This window comes from Neurospora tetrasperma (genome assembly GCF_000213175.1).
Source record: "Neurospora tetrasperma FGSC 2508 unplaced genomic scaffold NEUTE1scaffold_2, whole genome shotgun sequence".
Classification (NCBI taxonomy): Eukaryota; Fungi; Ascomycota; class Sordariomycetes; order Sordariales; family Sordariaceae; genus Neurospora; species Neurospora tetrasperma.
Window position 1 is genome coordinate 1,276,925 of NW_009799100.1, and position 15,754 is coordinate 1,292,678.

The 15,754-nt window shown below is 41.9% G+C and overlaps 4 protein-coding genes across 4 annotated transcripts; all 4 read right to left on the minus strand.

Moving 5' to 3' along the window:
* Positions 1–841: 841 nt before the first annotated feature.
* Positions 842–2,803, minus strand: NEUTE1DRAFT_144962 (adenosylhomocysteinase; the record flags this gene model as incomplete). The annotated part of the gene is made up of 2 exons (XM_009850826.1): positions 842–1,392; positions 1,451–2,803. The coding sequence occupies 2 exons, from the start codon at positions 2,785–2,787 to the stop codon at positions 1,380–1,382; spliced, it is 1,350 nt and encodes a 449-aa protein (XP_009849128.1).
* Positions 2,804–3,719: 916 nt separating this feature from the next.
* NEUTE1DRAFT_59586 (eukaryotic translation initiation factor 3 subunit 3) lies at positions 3,720–5,649 on the minus strand (the record flags this gene model as incomplete). The annotated part of the gene is made up of 3 exons (XM_009850827.1): positions 3,720–4,764; positions 4,864–5,327; positions 5,453–5,649. 3 exons carry the CDS (start codon positions 5,504–5,506, stop codon positions 4,203–4,205), a joined length of 1,080 nt encoding a protein of 359 aa, XP_009849129.1.
* Positions 5,650–6,646: 997 nt separating this feature from the next.
* NEUTE1DRAFT_40568 (uncharacterized protein) lies at positions 6,647–7,386 on the minus strand (the record flags this gene model as incomplete). The annotated part of the gene is made up of 2 exons (XM_009850556.1): positions 6,647–6,857; positions 6,914–7,386. 2 exons carry the CDS (start codon positions 7,384–7,386, stop codon positions 6,647–6,649), a joined length of 684 nt encoding a protein of 227 aa, XP_009848858.1.
* Positions 7,387–8,616: 1,230 nt separating this feature from the next.
* Positions 8,617–9,874, minus strand: NEUTE1DRAFT_78270 (uncharacterized protein; the record flags this gene model as incomplete). The annotated part of the gene is made up of 4 exons (XM_009850828.1): positions 8,617–8,773; positions 8,822–9,359; positions 9,541–9,757; positions 9,830–9,874. 4 exons carry the CDS (start codon positions 9,860–9,862, stop codon positions 8,617–8,619), a joined length of 945 nt encoding a protein of 314 aa, XP_009849130.1.
* Positions 9,875–15,754: the final 5,880 nt, after the last annotated feature.

Consider the following 15,754-nt stretch of genomic DNA (forward strand, 5'->3'; position numbering starts at 1 on the left):
CAACGAAGGCTTCAAACCGGAGGTATATGAAGGCGTCAGGGTGTGTAGGACCAAAAGTAGGTGGGTGACGTAGATACCGCTTGTGACGTTTTGTTCATTTGAAGATGGTGGGTGTTACGGAAGACGAAACGAAGGCTTCCGAGTAGGAGACTCAATCGCTCGTGGTGACTCAACCTGGTCTTGAAGTTCGATAACCGTCTCTTGATACGAGAAGAACATGAACGTTTTTTAAAGCAGGTTGATGAAACCCATGCACTGAATCAACACTCGCTTTATATAACATAACTAACAGCCTAGGTTCCCCGGACCAGTTTACCACTTCGAGTCAGACAAAAAGAAGTAATAATGATCGCGGGGTTATCTTCGACCGGTGAAGTGTACTATGAAACTACGTGACTGCTACCAAGAGAGGCATAGTGGGGTTGTAGGCGACATCATAACCCAATGGCTGGGCTAATAGCAAGTTCCCGTAGACACAGGTTGGAAAGAAGTTGTGTGCAGAACACATTTTTAGTAGGGAGGCACGCTGCCTGGTCCCGTTGCAGGCAACTAGTAGATAGGTATATAAAAGGCGGCAATGCAGTTTCCGTGCAATGGAACGGAACGGACGCCGAATGGTTGAACCAAACCAACTACGATATGCAAGATCACGATACGTTGGATTGGGAAGCGTCCGTTCGCGGGCGGGCGAAAAGAAGACGAAACGTGATGCTACTTGGATGATTGGAGAGCCAGACTTACTCGTGTGGCTTTTGCGGCCGTTCCGTCGTACCAATACTTCCCTGAGAGTGACAAATACAACACAAGAGACACACGAAAATCAGACATGAATCGCGTAACAGGAAGGGAAAGTGTGAGCCATAACCACATATTATTAACTTCGGTGGCTTCTTTGGTGTACCACAAAAGACATGCCCAAAAAGACTTTGTCTTTCTCTATTCCGTAGTCTAATCGTTCCCAGGCCTCGGTTGACGGGCCTTTGGGTAAAGCCTTCTTCTCTTTATCATCTTCTTGCACTTTATCAGGTGCAGCAACCAGCTACTTACGTTTCGAAAACACACCCGTCTCAAATGCCTCGAGGGTGTGTCATGGGATATCATGTGCCAAAGCCAACGCCGTACTTTTGTTGAAAATTTGTACCCGAACCATCCCTAATATTCCGTTTTGAAAACCCCTAGTGAAAGACCCCCATATTGAACCCGGTTTTGTCATGCAAATCATGCCTGTTGAAAACGATGCTTTGTGGAAATCCCAAACATGCCGCTGAGAGATGTTTTGTCCATAACCCAAAGTGTTGAAGGAGATCCTCAGTAAATTACCTCCCCTGTCCTAGCCAAATACGGCAGGAGAGGGTGGATATATGGTATTGAAAGGGAAATTAGTAGCGGTAGCTGTGACTTGGTTAGCATAGCATTCATCGGACACCAGAAAGGACAGGAAATAACATACTGGTCGCTCTTGTAGGGACCCTCAGAGGCGAGACCGAGGTACTCAGCCTGGACGTCAGAGAGCTGGGTAAGCTCGACGTTGCAGTGGTCGAGGTGGAGACGAGCAACCTCCTCGTCGAGGATCTTGGGAAGGACGTAGACCTTCTTCTCGAGCTTGCCGGACTTGCCGAACTCGACGTACTTGTTGGAGAAAGCCTCGTCGTTGGCCTTGTAAAGCATGATCTGAGCAAGGACCTGGTTGGTGAAGGAGCAGGACATGACGAAAGAGGAGTGGCCAGTGGCGCAGCCAAGGTTGACAAGACGACCCTCAGCAAGGAGGATGATGTGGCGGCCGTTCTTCATGAGGAAGCGGTCAACCTGGGGCTTGATGTTCTGGACGGAAGCAGCGTTGGCCTTGAGCCACGCGACGTCGATCTCGACATCGAAGTGACCAATGTTGCAGACAATGGCGTCGTTGGGCATGACCTCGAAGTGCTTGCCGACGAGAATGTCACGGCAGCCGGTGGTGGTGACGAAGATCTGACCAAGAGGAGCAGCCTTCTCCATGGTGGTGACCTGGTAGCCGGCCATGGCAGCCTGGAGGGCGTTGATGGGGTCGACCTCAGTGACAATGACGCGGGCACCCATGCCGGAGAGGGCCATGGCGCAGCCCTTGCCGACATCACCGAAACCGGCGACGACAGCGATCTTGCCAGCAATCATGACATCGGTGGCGCGCTTGATACCGTCGACGAGGGACTCACGGCAGCCGTAGAGGTTGTCGAACTTGGACTTGGTGACGGAGTCGTTGACGTTGATGGCGGGGACAAGGAGCTTGCCCTCCTTGAGCATGCGGTAAAGGTGGTGGACACCGGTGGTGGTCTCCTCAGAGACACCGAAGCAGTCCTCGAGCATCTCGGGGTACTTGGTGTGGACGAGGTGGGTAAGGTCACCACCGTCGTCGAGGATGAGGTTGAGCTTCTTGTTGTCCTTGAAGGCAATGAGCTGCTGCTCCAAGCACCACTGGTACTCCTCCTCGGTCTCACCCTTCCAGGCGAAGACGGGGACACCGGCAGCGGCGATGGCAGCGGCGGCGTGGTCCTGGGTGGAGAAGATGTTGCAGGAAGACCAGGTGACCTCGGCACCGAGAGCAGTGAGGGTCTCGATGAGGACGGCAGTCTGGATGGTCATGTGAAGGCAGCCAGCAATGCGGGCGCCCTTGAGGGGCTGGTCAGCGGCATACTTCTTGCGAGTAGCCATAAGACCGGGCATCTCGTTCTCAGCGAGCTCGATCTCCTTGCGGCCGAAGGCGGCGAGGGAAAGGTCGGCGACCTTGAACTTGTGGGCGGGAGCAGACATGTTGGGTGGATATGGGGGTATCTGTGGATGGAGGGTACAGGTTAGAATTGGTGATGTTTTGGAGGGAGGAGAGAGAGCAGGAGCACTCACGATGAGGGGGATGGATGGACAAAAAGTGAGAATACTCTTCCTGGCAAGGGGACAGCAATGGATTTATTTAAAAGGAAGGGACTGAGGGGATGGGGTGAAAAGTGGATATCGGATGGCACACGGCAAAAAAGAGGACACGGCCCTGGGGGAGCAGGGGAAACGAAGGGGAAATCAAAGGGCCCGGAATCCAATGACACAGCTCACAAGCAGAATGTGCAGAGCCTGACTGCCTGACTGACTGAGAGTAGCAGCCGGCGGCGGAGAGGAACAGCAGAGACGGGCACGGGCAAGCAAAAGCCAAAACTGCTTCGTGCAGGAAGTGGAGAAGGGTCGACGGGGTTTACACTAGGAAAAAAAAAATGAGAACCCCGCGGGCAAATCTGTCGAACCAGCAGCTCTGTCGGTGTGCATCAGACAGGAAGCTAGTCCCAATTCAGCTTTATTCCCCACCACAATGCGAGTGCTTTGCCCCTCCTTTGCCTGCCAGCCGTTCTCGTCGACGCGGCAAATGGCAATGTGCTTTCTGCCACCAATTCGACACCACGTTGTTCTCTTTCAGCTTGCCTTTTTAGCGCTGATGCCGTCGGCCTAAATAGTGGGGTTTTGCGGGCGGATGGGCAAGGACGGACATTCATTCACTTTGCGTTTCGGCCGAACTGGATGTTTCCAAGACATCGGGTGAGGTTGGGGAGTTCAACAATTGTTATCGGTTATCATCGTATCTGGACCCGAATGAGACCTCAACGAAGGCGGAGCGCCTGGTCAGCGTCTGCTGCAGTAAACGGGGGGAAGCGCGGACATGGCGTTGAGATGTCCACCCAGACACATTCCCGAATTGATGAGGAGACCCATTTTATAACAATTCAGTTTCGGACTTTCTCCAAACCCCTCCCATCCCGGGCCGTGGCATCTCTCTATGATTATAGGCAATTCATTACATATACGGAAAGCTGAAAAAAAGGCTGGCCCCTTAAACATAGTAGAAGATAACGGCTTATCGCTTGATTGACGGGGATCTCATGTCTGATAATTCATCCAACGCGTCCCTCGTCGCCTTTTTGGACGCATCCCGTTTGTTTTCTCTAGTGCCTCAATGCCTCCCCCCACGTCAGATCAGCAAGGCCACCACAAGATACTGGATGTGATTGTACCTCTCCCTCCCGTCCCGCTTTACGTAGGATGCATGGCCGACCCTGCCCTAGACCTTGCAAGGTAAATAACACGCCGACAACCCGGAACGCCAAAACCAAATGCGGCTGAGATATCGTGGCCACCGTCCTCTATCGTCCCATCAAAAAACACCACCACAACCCCTGGTATCCCCTTTACTCCGGGAGAAGGTTGCCGCGAACGGCGAACATCTTGGCCGTGATGTTGGCCGTAAAGGCATCCACTTGCCTTGCGTACTGGTCGACCTGGCGGGCGTTGAGCATACCCTCGAGTCTGCTGGGCTCCTGGGGGAGCTTGAACAGCCTCTGCCACTCATCCTCGGGAAGGGGCGACTGCTTAGCCGCCAAACGCGCGGCGTTCTCAGCCTTGCGCTTCGCCTGCCATTGGGTAATCTTGAACTGCTCACGAGTGAGCTGTCTCTGGTAGTACTGGTGGTTGTTGAGGTCGGTGTAGTGCGACTCGATGCTGTCGAGGAGCAGGTCGCAGGTCTTCTCGAGGAAGGGGTCGATGGAGAGGTCGAGAGACTCGAAGCCAGGGTGGGCGGGGATCTGGACGGGATCGCGGCGGATGTCGTCGAGAGAGGCGGGCATAGGGATCTCGGCGCTCTTGGGGGGAGCGGGTATTTGGTGGAGGAAGGAGGTAAGGAGGTGAGAGTTGTGGACGTTGACAGGGAGCTCGACGAAGATGTCCTTGTAGGTGAGCTTGGAGTTGCGAAGACTGTATCAGGTAAGGTCAGTGGTGTGTGCTATGCGACATGCGATATGCGACCTGCGCCCCAAACTATGGGCGACGGCAGGATCTCGGCGGTGTGCTGACCTCTCGGTGGTGAACTTGGCCTCCTTGTAGGCAGTCATGAACTCGGGGGAGAGCTTGAAGGCGCGAAGGCTGAGGGCGCCCTGGGAGCTCCTGCTGACATCGTGAACGAGGGCGACGGTCTTCTCGTTCTCCTTCTGGTAGTGGTACTGATTCTCAATGAAGCTCATGTTGATGAAGTTGCCCATGGTGGCGCTGGTGTACCAGCCGACGTTGTTAGCGTCGACGTTGACCTCTTTGAGGTGCCTGATCATCTCGTTCTGGTAGACAATGTTGGCCTTGGCGCGGGGAGCGGCGGCGGCGAGGGATGAGGCATCGCTGTGGCTGTCGCTGCTGGAGACGTCGACGGAGGGGAACTGGAACGAGTTGGTGACCTCGATAGCACCGTTGTTGTCCATACCAACAATGGAGCCGGTGGCAACGGTAGGGAAGCTGGTCGAGCAGTGCTTCACGATCTTCATGACCACCTGTGGTGCCGACGCTGGTTAACAAAGGGGGCCTTATGGCGGGCGACTTGGGGCCGGGCAGGCATGGCGGGGCTCCGGCGGCAGGAGAAGACGACGACGTAGAACAAGAGCTATCTCCAACTTACAAGGGCCTCGACCTGGACCGACTTGATCGGCGCATCCTTCTGAACTTCGGCCATAATTGCGGATTGACGGGACTCGATTCTCACGTGAAGACGCGACGGTGTGGTTGGGTATGCCGTTGCGGTGGTCAGGCTGCTGCTGGGGGAGTCGAGTTCGTCAGTCGTGGAGGACTTCAACTTTTCGCAACTGAATTCTCTCGCTTGCGTTTGTGGGCACTGCTGGCGACCAACCGGCCGCACTGGGGTGTCCTGCCGGAAACAGACTGCCAGCAAAGACCGTGTGCCGGCGGCTGGCAGGTGGCGGGCGGGCGGTCAAGAAACAAAGAAAATGGGCAATAGCCTGTGCTTTGCAAGTGTCTGGCCGTGACTATGATTTTAGCTCAGAGACGTACCGCAGAAGTACCTTCCACTTTCCAGCTGCGAGGAACAGTGCTCACTCGATCACGGTCGCACTGCTGACTGTGTGGTCTCCCACAGCCCAACCCCACTGACGAAGTTTGGTCCCACTTGATCTCGTCGACTTCCATCTCGCTGCAACGATGGAGTCTGGGGAGAGCATCCACTCTTGACTGAGGAATTTCCTCACAATGCGGAGATCGTCGAACGGCAGCAACTCAAATATTGAAATTGGCAGCTTCCCACCAATTGATGAGGGTCAAGTTCGTGAGAGCACTCGAGCTACCTTGACAACCCCTCACTCAAAGCTCCGCGAGAGATCACCACTTCCACAATGGGACTCGGACTTTTGGTGGCGGTTGCCAACTCGCCGTGATTTGACATCCGCAACAAGCAGCATCCCACGCTTCCCCGGGCCCCCCACGCCGAACCTAGTTTCGCTCCTCGTCTTCAAGGTTCACGCCATCTTTAAATATGCGACTCCGACGTCTTCACTGGACTCCTCATCATACCCCTCTTTCCTCTTAACTTTCACACCCTGCGAATATTCCCATCACGACTTCAAGTTCACTTCAGCTCTCAACTTGAAAGATAAAGCACGAGTCTATTCTACTGAGTATCGATGCCTCTAAGGATATCCCTGTGGTCATTACAATCATTATAACTCCCTTCGATGCATGGTGACCATATCGCCTTGTCACCGTCAATTTCCACCAAAACGCCAACCTCGACGCCCAAGCCGTTCCAAGTCCAAACCGTCATGCCCAGCGTCCAGCACCGGAGACAAGTAGCTCCTAAACCTCAATTCCACTCGGTGAGATCCCAGCTCTCAACATTGTCTCGGATGGTCAACCGATGGCGATCAATATGCCAGAAGGAATACAGCGACCTGGTTGCCCCGGCCGCTTTTCGGTGCGCAGGGCCAGTGCCCCCCTTCTTCGCATCTTCTGGGGATCTCCAGATGCAGGTTGCAAGGTTGCGACGCTCCTCATTTGGCGTGCCGAACCAGTACCTGAACCGTCAATGTTAGTATGCTGGTTCCGACGGAGGAATATGGCTGTTACTCACTTCAAGAACCCTCCACTTGCGGTGGCTTCAGCATGGGCAGCCTTGTCCAGCTCACCCAGGTCCGCATAGTTCTCGACCGTCGACTCGAATACTTGTGACCGGAAAGCAACAACAAAGAAGGAAGTCTCCTTCCATGTGTAGTTACGTTTTCGTGCGAGTGCGCGAACGTGTTCGATGATCTGGTCCCAGTTGAAGGTGTCGCGGTATGGCGCAGTTGCGTAGTCCTCACGGAGGCATGTCAACTGACTTAGGGCAAGTGCCAAAATCTGGTTCTCAGGGTCAAGGGTTGTGAGGTCGAGAAGGTGTTGTTGCTCGGTATAGGGTGATACTACAATGTATCGCTCCTTGTCCGGTAGCTCCGTGGGTGTGGTCTGAATGTTATTCTCAGAGACGATACTGGAAGTCTTTTCAGGATGGACCGGAGTACTATGGGTGGCCATAGCTACGCTGACGGGACCTTGGGATATGGCCATGTTGTCGAGAAAAGGAGATGGTAGGCTAAGGCAGCAGAAGGGGGACGAGATAATGCGACGGCGATCGCGTGAGGACAAGGACTTTGGGTTGCGGAGGAGAAGGGTTGACTGGAGTTTACCACATTGGACTCAACGTGGCCTATTTACTGCTTGGTCGTTCGACTCGGCTAAGGTGCGCAATGACTTCGAGATATAACGGCCGAGGTCTTGGAAGGATGGGCCCTCAGGGTGAAGTAGTCTTTGAGATTGCAAAAGAATGGACTAATTGGGATGAACAGGGACGAACGGGTACGAATTGTGGTGACATACCGCTCTCAAATCGCGAGTTCATATGGATGACATACTCGAAGGATGCGGGAAACCGCGCCTGCCAGTTATTGCGACAATGTGCATGCACAATTGCTGATCGCGCAATCGGTCACAAGGGTGGTGCCATATCAAAGACCCCAAGCCGACCCAGGCGGATCCTTGGTCATCAAAGCCAAGAAAACTCGGAGTGAAACAAATTGCACATCACTTTCGGGTACTGCTGTTTGGAGGGTCTGGAAGGGACGATGGAATTGTACGGGAAGGGTAGGTGTCTTTTCTCATTTTCCAGTTTGACACTTCACGACTGACTTGGTCCGAATTGGGTTTTTTTTTTTTTTTTTTTGTGATGATGGGAATCGTAATTGCGGATCTGACAGCAGCGCATTCGTCAACAAGGGTCAGGTACACAAATCCAAAACGTGGCGGTCCCGCTGTGATTTTCGGCTTGTTCTTCATCTGAGCTCTCAATGAAAGCCTTTGTAGTGCCGATTCGAGTCCAAACTCAAGCCAAAGGCCGCCAGTCAATATGACAGGACCTTCCATGTCACTCATCGCAATGCGCAAGTGGTCGATAGAATCTGGATCCCTCTAAAACACAATCAGTCGACAAGGGCGATTTTCGAGTCATGAAAACCTCCGACAGCGGCTTGAAACCTTAATTCTGCCCATCAGATATCAATAAAGCCTTGTTCATCTCTGCAGCGCTGCGCTGCGCGGCTAACGGCCATTTCGGAACTGGGACCGGCTAGGTATAGACATCAGATGAGACGAGACTGAGCCGGGATGATCGATACTGGAGAAGTCGAGCCTTGTGGGGCAAATCTTCCAGCGTTAACCCCCCTCTTGCTCAAGGTATTTGGAACCATACAAGGCGCAATCACACGTGGATAACGATCTCGGACACTGCATCTGGAGCATCTATCATTCCTTTTTCAACCACACCTTGGCGACCTCATATGACCCGAGATAAAGCCCGCTGCCGAAGGCCGCCCACGCCGTGCGCAGCGCGCCGCCCCGAAACAACCCTCGGATCCCTCGCTCCCGCACAATCTCCTTTGCGACCTGGAACCCGCTCGTACTCTTGCTGCTCTTGTGCTGGCGACCTTTCTCGAGCACTTCCCCAGACGACTCCGGCTGTTGTTTCCCGCCCGCCGCAAGCATCATCCGCGTCTTGACGACATCCGTAGGCGTCGTCACAAACGCTGCCAGCGACCCTGACACGGCGGCCGAGAGTCCGGTGACGAATCCCGTTTCGACCAGACTTCTTTCTTGTTCAGACCCCTTCCCTCGGTTCCGATCCCGAACCTCCCATATCCTTCTTCGAACCCTTTCAAACAAGGGAAACTGCAACGCCGTAAACGGCAGATTTCTCGCTACCAGCGCTGTGTAGCCCGAGAACAGTCGTCTCCATACGCCGTCTGGGCTGTGGCGGAGCATGTTGAGGGCTTCAAGGGAGGTGGATTTGGGTTTCCCGTCGCTAGTAGTGGACCGTTGAAGGACTTGTGCGTTTTGCTTGATTACTTCGGCGGGCGTGAGGACGAGGCAGGAGGCTAATTCGGCTCCCGCAGAGGCGAGGGAGTGGGTGAAGGGTGTCGGGATGGATGTGGGGAGGGTCTTGGAGAGAAAGGATTTGGAGGATTCGTAGGTATAGAAGAAGACGCCGGCTGTGTAGAGGAGCAGGAGGAGAAGGAGGAGGTAAGTAAGTAAGTAAGTAAGTAAGGGGGATCTTAAGTCCACAGGTTCTTTGAAGGTAGGTTGATCGGGATGACCCCGACCGCCACAGCATTCGAAGCGATGTGAGGAGTATCCTGTCTGAATGAGAATGAAAGGTAAGAGAAAACTCACCAGCAGGTAAAGTAGCAAAGATCACACTGCCGATTCCCTGGTATAACCCTCTGAACAAAGCTGCCTTGGGAGGCTGGATTCCCAGTGTCCCCTTAATCGCAGAGTGTTGTTTCTGAGAAGCGTAGACATCTTGGTAATCTTGACTTTGGATACGGGTCTTGATTGTGTCGAGGGGGTAGACGAGGAGGTCGACGGTGAAGGCTGCTATCGAGCCGGCCTGGTTGGTTGTATGAAGTGAGTGAGACTGTGTGTAAACTGGAGATGGGTGAAAGAGAGGGTAGACACTTACGATTAACACTTGATGCGCGGCACTGTCGCCCATATCTGCTTGAATGGTCCACTCAGCCTTCCTAAATATGAGGTGAGGTGAGGTGAGGTGAGGTGAGGTGAGGTGAGGTGAGGTAAGGCAGCAAGGTAAGTTGGAAGGAGAACCACAGAAGTATATTCGAAAGGTACGAATGTGGCTGCGGCTCTGTATAACAAATGGAGAGACACACGCACGTGCAAGATTAGTATGAAATGAGATGAAAGAGACCAACCGTGCATGTAATTTAGGCCCGTCCCGAACTCTGTATTGATGGGATCAAAATCCGTCATACATACATACATACACTAGATCGATGCAAAAAAAGGGACCATGGCGATGGGATCGTCAATCGGTTCGATGACATCATCATCTGCCTTGAGCCGTTTTGGAGTCGAGACTGCCTGCGCTGAGTCAGCCGAAAGGGGAAAGCGCTTGTTTCGTGTAAGTGTTAGTGGGAGAAAAAGAGAATGGCAGTTAACGCTATATAATTGGACAAGATAAGTGGTAAATCAATCATTCTCACATGATTTTGAGTTGCCAAAGGTTGAATTTGAGCACTGATCTAGACTTTGTCATGTCCTGACTCTGCTTCCGAGCTATTGCGACGGAGGGAGCTCTAACACCCAGGTTCTTGTTCTTGGGGTACACGATGTACATTGGTCGTCAGTCTTAGGCCTTCACAAGCAGCACCACGACGAAAAAGAAACGAGCATAAAGAACCAACAAAAGACAGCTACCAACTCCAAATTTAGAGGGCAAAGTATTACTAAGTAGTAAGTTAAATATCTACCAAGAAGTACAGCGAGTATTTGCTACCTACCTATGTATAGCGACTACCAATGGTTTGATATCTGCAAAATGCATTATGTAGTATATAGCAGAGCACCCAGATCACCTCACACATAGGTCTAACCTCGGATTATATACGGAGCGCTAAAATTGCGCTAAGACATTTACCCTACACCGTAAGTAGAACTGAGCCGATACCGGATTCCTTAATAATTATATTAAATTTATCCTCTTATTATTATTGAGTATATTGTATAGTGAGAACTTGTCCCGGACTGATCCTAGACCGATCCTTAAAATTGTAAGTATTATACTAGGCTATAAAATAAGATTGTAACTTGCTATACTAGGCCGTAATATGTGAACGTGTCCCGGACCGGCTTGGGATTAGTTACGGACTAGTCCTATACAAATTCTTAATTTAACTTTATTAAAGTATTAAAAAAAAGAAGTCTATTTACGTTAGCTATATAAGTAGCAAATTCAATACATCTTTCCTATTATAGAAGTATTTATAAATTAATATATAATTTTAATATATCTTTTTGTAACCTATATATTAATTATTAACTCTTCTAAATAATTTTGCTAAAAGAATTTGAATAATATTAAATATAAGACAATAATTAATTATAGGAATAATTTAGAGAGTATAAATATTAAAATATTATTTATATAATATATATAATAAATAGATTCAGAAATAAAAATATAAATTTAAACTATATAATATAATATAATATAAGTAAGTATATTAGAGTCTTGTTTTTGGTAATGTACTATATATATTTAATAATATAAATTAATATATATAGTTAGATTATTATTAGGAAAAATTCAAATAATTTAAATTAGAAGTTAATATAATAATTATTTATTTTACTAAAGATTCAAATTAGTAGATTAATAAGAATATTAAAATAAATACTTAAATTATATTCAAATTTGGAATATCGATAAATAACTAATAAAAAATTATCTTTATTATATTTATAAGAGTAATATATAAGTTTTAATATATTATATACACTTATATTTATTAAATATATATAATTAGATAAATATTATTAAATAATCAACTTTTTATTAATTATTAAATACTACTCAATCGAATACTAATATATATTAATTATAATACTAAATTTTATAATAAATATATTAGAGATATAATTAAGAAGTAATATTATAGTTAATGTACAGTAAGTAAATATAATTATTACTAGTAACTAAAATCGAAATTACGGATTTGTTTAGAACCGGCTCAATATTTTAAATATTATAATATTAAATTTCTTATATTTATAAATAGTAAGAATAAATATTAAATAAATGAATTTAATATAAATAATACTAAAAGTTTAAATAAAATAATTATAATAGAATATTAAATCTTTATATTATAAATTTCAAAGGAAAGTCCAGTATTTATATAATATAAATACTAATTTTATTATAAAAACTTTATTTAAAAAACTAATTTGTTTTCAGAATATTAAAAATATTAACTGTTATAGGGTATTCTTAGTAGATACCTAGATGCTCTGTCTTGTTATAGCAGCTGCTCACTAGAGCGTATAGTTTATTATATAAGAGTGTTCGTCCTGTTAACCTCTACTAAGGTTAACGGATCATTAATCAATATTATACCAACCTAACGTCTATTTTGCTCACACTCAGTAAAGTTGTATACGAGGTCCTAGGTTGAGGCTTGTGACAACTCTTGTCTTTAACTTTCTTTAATAAGACTGTCGTTAATTATTACGTACTATTGCTCTGTGTAGCAACCAGTTGCTTACTTTATTATTCTCTATTATTATCACTTGTAAAGTACATCTTTGCGTAATATTAATTAAGTAAAATAGGGTTAAGTAGATTATAAATAGAAAAAAGAATAAAAAACAAATTAAGTTCTAATATAAGAAATGAAATTTATTTAAATAAAACATCAACTATTATTATAAATCAGTTTATGATTAGTGTAAAATTAAAACTATTATAGTATTAAAGATATAATATATAAGAAAATAAGAATTGATTTTAAATAAATTGAATTTATTTACAATTAAGTTAAATTTTCTATATAAAGGCAGTATTATACTATGAACTTTTTCTTTAGGAAAAATTTAAAAGAAAACTTTATTAGAATATTAAAGATATTAATAAGTTTAAATAGAGAGACTTAAATTAATATTTTATAAGAAATTTAGTAAATAATATAAAGTTTACCTTTATTTAATAAAGTCTAAACTAAAAATAAATATAATTGGAAAGTGGATATATTTAGGACCAATCCAAAATTATAGATATTTTTATATTAATTTTCAATATTTAAAAGTAGCATAAAAGATAGTTTATACATTAAATTATTGTATAACTATCCAGAATTATTAATAAATGTATTATAGTAAATTATTTATTTTAGAATTGATATATAATGTAAAAAAACAGTTTTAGTTAGATTATAAAATATAATATTTAATAAAATAAAATGAATTTTATATAATTTAAAAAATTAATAGTAGTATAAAAAGAAAATCTTATATAGTAAATAAAAATTTCAAAATATATATAGATATTAGACAAAATATTAATATTAAATAATTATAAATAAATAAATTTAATTTACTATAGTAAATATATACTTAAAAGTTAATATAAAAAATATTAATAAATAAATTTATATATATTGAAGAAGGTTTGAATATATTAAAATATTTTTAAAATTAATATTTGATATTCTATAAATATATATTTATTTAGGTAATATAAAATAGTCGAATATTATAGAGAAGATATATAGAACGTATAATAAATATAATATATTGAAATAAGTAATAAGCTCAATTAAGTATCTCTAAATTAATCCTTAATAAATTCTTTATTAATATTTTAATTCTTCGTAGAATAAATTTAAAAGAAAATTTTTATTATTATTTATTACTACACTTATACACTTTATTAAAATTTAAATAATTTACTACATAATATATAATGTAATTTAAATTATTTTTACTACTTTTATTTATATAATCTATTTTTTTTACCACTTTTGGGCAAAATTTACTATATATAAATCTCTATTTCTAATTTTAAATTTCCTCCTTCTTTCTTCTTTCAACTAACCTCAAATCCATTAATAGTACGTATAAAACATTTATTAGATTTTTCTCAATTCTTTTTTGAAAAAATTTAAAATTTTTTCGATTTTTTTTTAAATTTTTTATTTATACTAATTCTTAATTATAAGACTAATTCTTAATTAATTTTCGACTAATATATAACATATCCCGAACCGATCTATAAAGTAGTTAATAACTATTTTAAAGAATAGTCCTATTTAGATTATAAGGCTTTAGAAAAGCACTTAGCTAGTATACTACCCTTTCCGTTTAATAAAGTAAATTTAATTTTATAATAATTTATAATTTATTTAGGACTAATCTTTAACCTATTTAAAATAGCGAAGTCTAATTTACGGCCAGCGAAGTCTTTTACTACTTTACTAAGCCTAATAGTATTATATATTCTAATAAAGTACGTAGGATTAATTTCTAATTAATTTTAAATTCGTCCCAAATTAATATACTACTAATCCAGTTTTATTTTTAATATAATTAGGAAAATACTTTAAATTTACGCAAGTATATTATAAAATATATAGTAGTTGTAAGTATTAAAGTAGTTATCAAGGTTAATAGTATTAGCGGCCTTAATTTAGAGGAGAATAAGAGTTTGAAGGGTATATAATTAATTATAAATTAATTTTTAATTAGTTTGAGATTAATTCCCTATAGCATTCTATTATAATCTTATAGTAAAAATCCTTTATATAAACGAAGACAAGTCCGAAATTAATCCTAAATCGGTCTTATCCCCCCCTTCCTATCCGAAGAAGGGTAAAAAGTTTATAAAGAAGTATTTGGCTATTATTAAGGATAATAATAAAGAGGAAGAGAAAGAGGAAAATAAAAAGGAGGATACGGTACTTCCTTCTTTTAAGAAGGTTAAATTCTTTTTATTAAATATACTTTATATTAATAAATATATCGTAAATTTCAAATTAATTTAGAATTAATTTTTAATTATTCCTAGATTTATTATTAATTAATTTCGTTTAGCATTCCTATATATAAATAAAGAGGGCTTTTATTAAAGTTGAATTTAATAAACCTTTAAATAATAAAATAAAAGTTTAAATATACGCTAGCTATACGTATATAAGTTCCGAGAAGTATAAAATTCCGAAATTGGTTTCGGATTTATCCTCGACCTATTCTTAATTAATTTAGGATTAATTTAAATCCGCCTTTTGAACACTCAGTCGAAGATAAAAATAAAAAATTATATTCAGTTTAGGAATATTTTACTTTTAATATAAATAAGGAGGATTGTTTTATTACTATTTTGGCAGTTAAAGTAGTTTTTACAGAGGGTAATAAGTAAATAGGTTTAGGACTTATTTTAGACCTATTTTGGATTAATCCTATATATTTAAATCGTATATAACTAATTTATAATAAATAATATTTAGATTCATAATAATTATTATAGGTAATAGTTTTAAACTAAAGGGTTATATCTAATTATAAATTCTAATTTGTATTAATAGAAAAATTTAATATCAAAAATTAATTTATTTTAAAAATTCTAAGAAAAGTGAAATAAATATAAAACTATTATATTATAGTTTAAAAAAGGGTATATAAAAATAATTTTAATAAATATTAAAATATTCTATTTTAAAAATATATAATTTTATTATAAATTAATTATATATAGTAAAAATTTATAATTAAAATATTTGAATAAAAGAATATTTATAAAAGTTAAATTATTTTTAAATAATTATTTAAAAAATATTATATTTCTAATTTTTATATATATAACTTCTTAAATACTATATAATATATATAAAAATTATATATTTTAATCTTTTAAATATAATAATAAATATCTTTATTATAAAATATTTTAATTATTATTTATAGAAATTTAAATTTAATAGGTTTCTCTATTTAAAAAATCTTATAAACTAATTTAAAACCAAGTTCTAATAGATTTAAAATATAAATATAACGTTTAATATTTATAAGAGTTTAAATTAATTTATTTTTAAAT